At 40.4% G+C, this 8,017-nt stretch overlaps 1 protein-coding gene across 2 annotated transcripts; it reads right to left on the reverse strand.

Moving 5' to 3' along the window:
• Nucleotides 1-430: 430 nt before the first annotated feature.
• On the reverse strand, nt 431-6,207 carry LOC130251606 (glutathione S-transferase-like). 2 transcript variants are annotated; one of them, XM_056488355.1, is made up of 7 exons: nt 6,114-6,207; nt 4,934-5,046; nt 4,215-4,266; nt 3,186-3,318; nt 2,166-2,307; nt 1,639-1,770; nt 431-1,320 (listed from the first exon to the last, which is right to left on the reverse strand). In XM_056488355.1, the coding sequence occupies exons 2-7, from the start codon at nt 5,018-5,020 to the stop codon at nt 1,198-1,200; spliced, it is 669 nt and encodes a 222-aa protein (XP_056344330.1). In that variant the 5' UTR covers nt 5,021-5,046; nt 6,114-6,207; the 3' UTR covers nt 431-1,197. The 2 variants fall into 2 exon arrangements, with proteins under 2 accessions (XP_056344330.1, XP_056344329.1); XM_056488354.1 differs by lacking the exon at nt 6,114-6,207 and adding an exon at nt 5,217-5,235.
• Between the last annotated feature and the right edge of the window lie 1,810 nt (nt 6,208-8,017).

An 8,017-nucleotide genomic window follows, 5' to 3' on the forward strand; every position in this document is an offset into this window, starting at 1 on the left:
AAGCTTGTGCAACAACTCTCTTTAATACATGATTTGCTGCTGAAAAACATGGCTTTATTTCCTTTCTTGATGACAAAACCTAGCTCCATCTACATGGCTTTTCTTATAAAGGAGCTGTTGGCTTCAGCAAGAGCTACAGTGCCCTGAGTTTGCCCAGCTGAAAACTGCCAGTGCTTTAGTTTTAGCTGGATTTAGGGCACTGGCTCTTTCATTTACAAACTTGGTGGATTTGGTGTTAAATAATATCACTGATTCATAGAATGGTTTGGGTTAGAAGGGACCTTAAAGATCATCAAGCTCCATCCCTCCTGCCCTGGACAGGAATGCATTTCACTACATAAATGTGCATGTTTATCAAAGTTCAACACTCTTGCTAACCTCAGCAGTGGAGCTTGATTTAAGTGATGAGAACAAACAACTCTAGTACAACTTGTATAAAACTTGGTTTAATAGAAAGTGATGTAAGTCAATATGGATTCCTACATTCCAAGTAACACCTGACACCATCCTGATTCCACCTTTGTCAATAAGCTGTAAGCTGGTGACAAGCATTTGTTGCTCAGAGTCTCAAAGTGCTTTTAGCTGCTCCCTTCTGATAAAGGAAACATTGGGGAAGCTGCAGTACAAGAGTTTACGTGTCTAGTGAAAAATGGAGGTGCAATAGGACCTCTGGTCCAAGCGTACTCACAGGTGAGCTCAGAGCAAAGCTGCATCCAAACCTTTCATCCTGATCTAAGCAGAACCTGCAGGCTTTTCCTGGCATCTCCCAGAAAATATACATGACCTACTGTTTGGGGTAATCTCTCCTAATTTTCCAACAATTCTTGGGAATGCCAGAAAAACAAACCCAGATAGATCTTAGGCATTGAAGTAGCACTAGAAAATCAATGAACAGCTAGGTTTTGAATATCAAAAGTGAAACGTTATTTCATGTATTCTCTTTTTTATTATTTTTTAATTTTTTTTTTATTTAAGGCATCCTATGTTGTCCAATATACATCCTAATCACTGAACTATTTCCTTTTCATGTAGGTATATGTAGCTTTACCTGAAAATATCTACAGTAGGCTAAAACCAATCCTGTAGTTAAGGAAAGAGAGATCTAAAAAATGGGTTTTTTCACACTTTCCATTAATTTGGCTTTGTCACTGTCAGCCAACACAATGAAATATAGGTTCTGTGGCTTTAGGGTGGTGCTCAGGAGCGGAATATTTTTATTGCTTTGGCAATATCTTCCTCTCGCGCTCGTGGTTTCCTCTGGCTGCCAGGCTGCAGGAATTTCTTTATGTTGGGGATAGCACTCATTCTTGCTTTGAAGCTCTACAAAACAAAACCAAAACAACACAGGGCTTAAGAATCATTGCAACTGGCAGACATTTCAATGTCATCCATGCCTCAAAGTCACATCATGGCTTGATGCTGCACAAGAAACGATATGCTTCCCCCTCTTATGTTTCTGGGATTGTAGTGACAGAATGTGGCAATAACAATGAGTATGTGAGGCCAGCTGAAAGTTCTTAGGGTATCTGTTTATTTTGCATGTCACTTCTGACCCTCCCGCTCTCCCATATTTCTCAGCCAGTTTAAATCAGTGCTCCTTTCCCATTCATTATCCATTCAAACTCCCCATTCATTTACCTGCAGGAGAGAAAATTTGGCAAGTATATCAGGTTTGTACTCCTCTGCCATTAAAATGACTTCAAGTAATTGAACATCTGCCCTGCTTAGCTGGTTGCCAACCAGAAAGTCTTTTCCATGATCTTTCAAAACCTAAAAAGAGAGAACCAGAAAGAGATGATGTCTTTACTCTCTGTTACTTGATATGATATCATCAAAGCAGGGTCACACATTGCACAGAATGGTCTGTGAAAGAAGGATATGCAATTCAATCACCTGTAGTACAAACAATGATCTGGCCCTACCATCCCAGGCATAATCTATCAGCTCTTTCTCTTCTACATTTCTGTCTGGCAGTGCCTTCTTGAAGTGCCTTCCATCCCCTCTGAAGTGTCCTGTCTCCACCTTACTCTCAGCACCACCAAAACCAGAGCATTTATATTTCAGTCATAGTTTTTCTTCTGTTTTCTTCCATAAATCTTGTGTGCTTACAGGATGGAGGTTCAAGGTAACAGTATCAATTGAGCTACAACCTCTTTGCCACATACCTTCTCAAAGACAGGGAAGTATCTGTTTTCAGCCTTGTCCATCATATTAGCAAAATACTGCTCCTTTTGGTCTGCTGGTTGGAGAACATGCATCAGTAGCAGCTCATTCAGATCGAACAGTCCTTCCACATACATATCGATTCTGAAAGGATTAGATCCACTTGGTCAAGTCAAACACCTGAGTAGGTCTGAACAGCACAAGAACTCTTGGCATAACCTCACTGAAATGCTGGGAAATCCCTGCCTCTTCCATCCCACACACATACCCTGGCAAAGTTCCCCTGGGAATGCAGTTGCACAGGGGGAACACAGCAGGGTATTTGAGTAGAATACAAATGCAAAATTCCTAGGCAAAACCTAAACACTGCACCCCTTTCACTTCTCACTAGGACTGACACTTCTCTGGACTATGGGTTTTTCAACCTGACTAAAATATTGTCATGTGTGCCATCCAAACTTGTGCTAAAAATCCAATCAGACAGGGTAAATTTAACAGCAGTTCCATACGAATACCTAGCAAATATCTCGACATGCGTTTCCCACTGCTTATTAATTTGAAGCATTCAAACATACCTCAGGTGAAAACATGTGCCCTAGGAGTCCTGTCCTTTAATAACCAGTTATTAGTTCTAATTCTATAATAATTCCTGGTTCTTAGAGAGGAAAGATTTTTTATATTTCCTCAAAAGACACTGCCCTGAATGTGATGAGTAGAAAATGATGCTGCTGATTACTGCTGGAGAAAAATGAAAACTGGCCTCAGGTAAACAATCTGCCTCCCTGACTAGTTTCTTCTGATGTCTGCATTGACCTCTGATTGATGATCCATGGGCTGGCTTGTCCTATCTCATCTAGCTGGCTATCACTGCTGTAGACATCACCTGCAGTCACAGTCATATCATGCTCACAAAGCACTGCTCTCTCCCACTGAATCTAGCTGTGAGCTGGGATTTCCTTGTGTTACACTCAGCTACAGTGTGAGCTGGGCTCTAACAAGCAAAGGTGGAACTGTTACAGTACAGGGCTCTCTCCTTCAGGTCCTTCCCACAGAGGTTGTATTTTGTTGCTATGTAGTTCATGATAGCTCTGGTCTGCACCAGCTTCATCCCGTCAATCTCTACCATTGGCACTTGCTGGAAGAGCAGGGATCCATCTAGGAGAAAGGGAATGACAAAAGGAGACTCAGTATCTGAATGAATACCACCTAAGTGTGTTAGGCAATGTAACAACATGTATTATTTTTATTTGGAATCTGAATCATTTAGGCTGGACAGGCCAGGCAATGAGCACCGACATGTAATTTGGTTTGGAGGAAACAGGATCATCCTGTCTAGAAAGATGGAAGCTGAAGCAACATGGTGCACAGCTGCCTTGGGAGGCAGGAATGCAGCAGAGGTACAGGTAAACTCAGAAATCTGGAACTCTGTTTTCACTAGGATTATAAAACAATAGCTTTATAAGCTACCTAAAATGCTAATGAATTTAAAGATGATCTGATGACAAAAGCCTCTATTGCCATAGGATGGAAGGCAATGGACACAAGCTGAATCAAAGGAGAGTCAACCATTTGAATTAAAGAAAGGCTCTTTGACTGTGGGCTGTCCAGGGAAGCTGTAAATTCTCCATCCTTGCAGATACTCAAAAGCCAGCTGGACATGCTCCTGGGTAACTGGCTGGATCTGGCCTTGCTTGAAGAGGGGACATGGAGCAGACAATCATGAGAGGTCCCTTCTCACTTCAGCTTTCTGTGATCCAGTGAATTGAAGCAACTGAATGGATGATACAACCTAACACACTGCAGTGTGCACCTCTGATTCCTCATGTACAATCAGCTAAGAGAATTTCTTTTTAAGACACTGAGCCTTAAAAATCCTTAGGTATTCTCAGGCAAGTAATTCCAATCTCAATTCTAATTCCAATTCTTCTTCTTCTTCTTCTTCTTCTTGTTGTTATTATTATTATTATTACTATTACTATTGCTATTATTACTCTTATTATTAGTAGTTGTAGTATTGCTGCTGTTATTTTTTAAAGGCGAAGAAAACTTACCATTCTGCAACTTTGTCAAATCCTCCTTTTTTTCTATGAAACATTCATCAAACTGCAGGAAATACAATAGAAATTTTCTGTCATTCCATGTTTTAGCCTCTTCCTGATTTAGATAAAGGTGACCTAAATAGATGTGCTTTGCTGAATTTTATTTAAAAAAAAACAAAAAAACATCCTTTCAGGCACATTGGCCATGCCTGTAATAAAACCCCACGTCTCTTTAAAAAAACAGATTCCCATAATCCAACTCTGGTTTCGTATCAAATTATGTCAGAGGTGAAAAAAACCAGAACCCTCTGCGTTTTACAATATGCACTACCTTCAAGGGTAAAGAACACTGTAGTAGCAATAATAAACTCTCGCTACTTTGTACATTGGAATTAAACTGAAGGTTATTCAGAATTGCAGGTGCTTGACTTTTGCAATCAGAAGATAAGAAGCCAGGTTCTGCTGCTGGGGCTTTAAATCTCTTCCTTCACTAGCTACAGGGGAGAAGCATTTGTGGTGCTACCAGTGGGCATTGCACATGATGTGTGGAAGGGAGACAGGAACTTGCCCCCTGCTCAGGGTGAGTTTGTGGTCACTGTTGGCTTACTCAGCAACACACTAAATGCAGAGTTTGAAACTGCTGCTCAGTCACACATTGTCACACTTTTCATAAGGAAGAGTAGGAGCACATATTTGTCACATGCCCTCAGTATAACAGACCAGATGCAAACCTCAACCCCAGCTGCTGCCAAGAGCCACCGAATTGTTTCCATTCGGCCTCGTCCATTGAAGTAGTGAAGCTTGGGTTTTCCAGACATGCTTCCAGTGCCTGATTCCCCTCTATCTGCAGTGAAAAAAAGTTTTGCAGTTTTGAGTGTCTAAACTGGCTTTCAAAGTTATCTTCTTTAAAACCATCATTTATAGTTCAAGTCTATAATCAAATTAATAGAGGAGGTAAAAGTTAGATTATATTGAGAGATGCCTTGAATCATTCTGCCTTCAAATGTTTCTTACACATGCAGAACAGTTAAGCAGAACTCTGCACTTAGAGCAATTGGTCCAGTCAGAGAGTCAGAGAACCTGTGAATCAAAACCATTTACATCCAAAGTGCTCTGTTCTGACCAAAGAGCTGAGCGTGCTCTCTGTGTGTTTTGGCATGAGCTCAGAACACAGTTTAGTGTTTAATCAGATACATGCTATAAACTCAGCAATTGCTGTGCCTTCTCCAGCACCCATTATACTCCATTATAACCAGCCAGGAAGGAATTCTTTCCCCCAGTCAACCTTTTTTACAACACCCTTTGCTTCTGTAATTTCTTTAGACAAGCATTCAAAGACATGGAAATTAATTTTGCCTCTGGTAACATTAGAGTTGCCTTTACCACAGGCACAGCCACAGGGCAATGTTTGCTTGATCCAGTTGCAACTCTGCCCAAATTTCAAGCAGCAACAACTTCTAGGCAGGAACCTCAGCATCAACAGTTTCTAGGCAGACTGTCACCCACCCCACTCAGAACCACGGGCACATCAGCACCAAACACACACACAGTGCCCAGCCTATACCAGCCTCACAGCTCTGGACACCCTGCCAGCAACAAAGCTGAAGCATTAACAGCAACCAAAGGAAAACACAAACCCCACCACACTCCCCTTGTAAATGACATGTCAGCTTCTCTACTGTAGGAAGGAGGAGGTGAGAGAAAACACTCCCCACATCTGAGATCTACATTTCTTTTTCTTTATTCTGTACAACTCAAAAGCAGCTGATTAAGAATTTAACATTTGGTACACATAACCATGTTAGGAAAGAAAGTACATTTACACATTTCATCTGCAAAACCCATTCACTGACTGAGTTTCACTATGAAATCCCTTCATTTTTAGGGAGAAATAAAGAAAAATAAACTTACCTTGTGCACAGTGTAACTCAGTCTAAGCTCTCAGCAGTTCTACCTTGAGATTATATAACTCTGTAGCCCCTCCTATAGGGATTTGCAAACACTTCTCTGCAAATAGGAAACGTCTCTCTTAAGCAAACAAAACCAATTAGCTCTGTTTAGTTACTTCTCACCTACAGAAATTAATTTCCTGACTAATGCTGACTATGTACAAATGTAAGATAGATGAGAAGTCGTGATCCTTAGAAACATCTGTGCTAGCAGAAAATGGTAATATATTGACTATTTTCATTACTTGGTACCATCCTGGTTACAAATAATTATAACAGCTGAAATCCCACTTGGTTTTTAAAAATTCTTCTACACTAATCAAACTTTTATTCAAATATTTTATGAGGTTTCTTTACTTTTTGCACATTGCCATTTTATTTAAATCACATCAACCAATTCAGATAAAATCATTTACAAGTTTCTCTGCCTTAGTTAGTGTATATTCCTGCAGGGCAATTTTGCTGAATTTCCTCTCTGGATATTGGCACTGATTTGAATTTTTTTTTTAACAATGATATCAAATGTTATGTTTAGTCAAGAACATTATCATATATAAGATTCAGTGAAAATACACACCAAAGACAACTGTAAGGCACAGTGAATAAAGTGTAGCACCAGAAGGCAAACTGCATTCTGCACTCCTGACTGCTTCCTTTGGTCAAATGTACTGATTTCAAGAAGTCAGTACAGAAAGAACTGCCATGCACCATCGTGCCTATCTAATCTGCGTGGTTAATATTGATGTAGGTAATACCTACAATGTATACATGCAAAATGTTGCTGAATTGCTATGAACATAACTGTGAGCTAGGTTATTGCTCCTGTGTTACACAGGTATAAATTGAAGTGTATCACTTTAAAAAAAAGATTGCAACAGTTGGAGGGACTTACTCCTTCAGATCCTTCCTGTACTCTTGCTGCAAGTGTTGTCTGAATGCTTCAGTGAGGTGGGAGGGAAGGAAGAAGCTTGTGCAACAACTCTCTTTAATACATGATTTGCTGCTGAAAAACATGGCTTTATTTCCTTTCTTGATGACAAAAACCAGCTCCATCTACATGGCTTTTCTTATAAAGGAGCTGTTGGCTTCAGCAAGAGCTACAGTGCCCTGAGTTTGCCCAGCTGAAAACTGCCAGTGCTTTAGTTTTAGCTGGATTTAGGGCACTGGCTCTTTCATTTACAAACTTGGTTTATTTTGTATTTAAATAGTATCACAGAATCATAGAATGGTTTGGGTTAGAAGGGACCTTAAAGATCATCAAGCTCCATCCCTCCTGCCCTGGACAGGAATGCATTTCACTACATAAATGTGCATGTTTATCAAAGTTCAACACTCTTGCTAACCTCAGCAGTGGAGCTTGATTTAAGTGATGAGAACAAACAACTCTAGTACAACTTGTATAAAACTTGGTTTAATAGAAAGTGATGTAAGTCAATATGGATTCCTACACTCCAAGTAACATCTGACACCATCCTGATTCCACCTTTGTCAATAAGCTGTAAGCTGGTGACAAGCATTTGTTGCTCAGAGTCTCAAAGTGCTTTTAGCTGCTCCCTTCTGATAAAGGAAACATTGGGGAAGCTGCAGTACAAGAGTTTACGTGTCTAGTGACAAAATGGAGGTGCAATAGGACCTCTGGTCCAAGCGTACTCACAGGTGAGCTCAGAGCAAAGCTGCATCCAAACCTTTCATCCTGATCTAAGCAGAACCTGCAGGCTTTTCCTGGCATCTCCCAGAAAATATACATGACCTACTGTTTGGGGTAATCTCTCCTAATTTTCCAACAATTCTTGGGAATGCCAGAAAAACAAACCCAGATAGATCTTAGGCATTGAAGTAGCACTAGAAAATCAATGAACAGCCAGG

The sequence above is a fragment of the Oenanthe melanoleuca genome, chromosome 3 (genome assembly GCF_029582105.1).
Source record: "Oenanthe melanoleuca isolate GR-GAL-2019-014 chromosome 3, OMel1.0, whole genome shotgun sequence".
NCBI lineage: Eukaryota > Metazoa > Chordata > Aves > Passeriformes > Muscicapidae > Oenanthe > Oenanthe melanoleuca.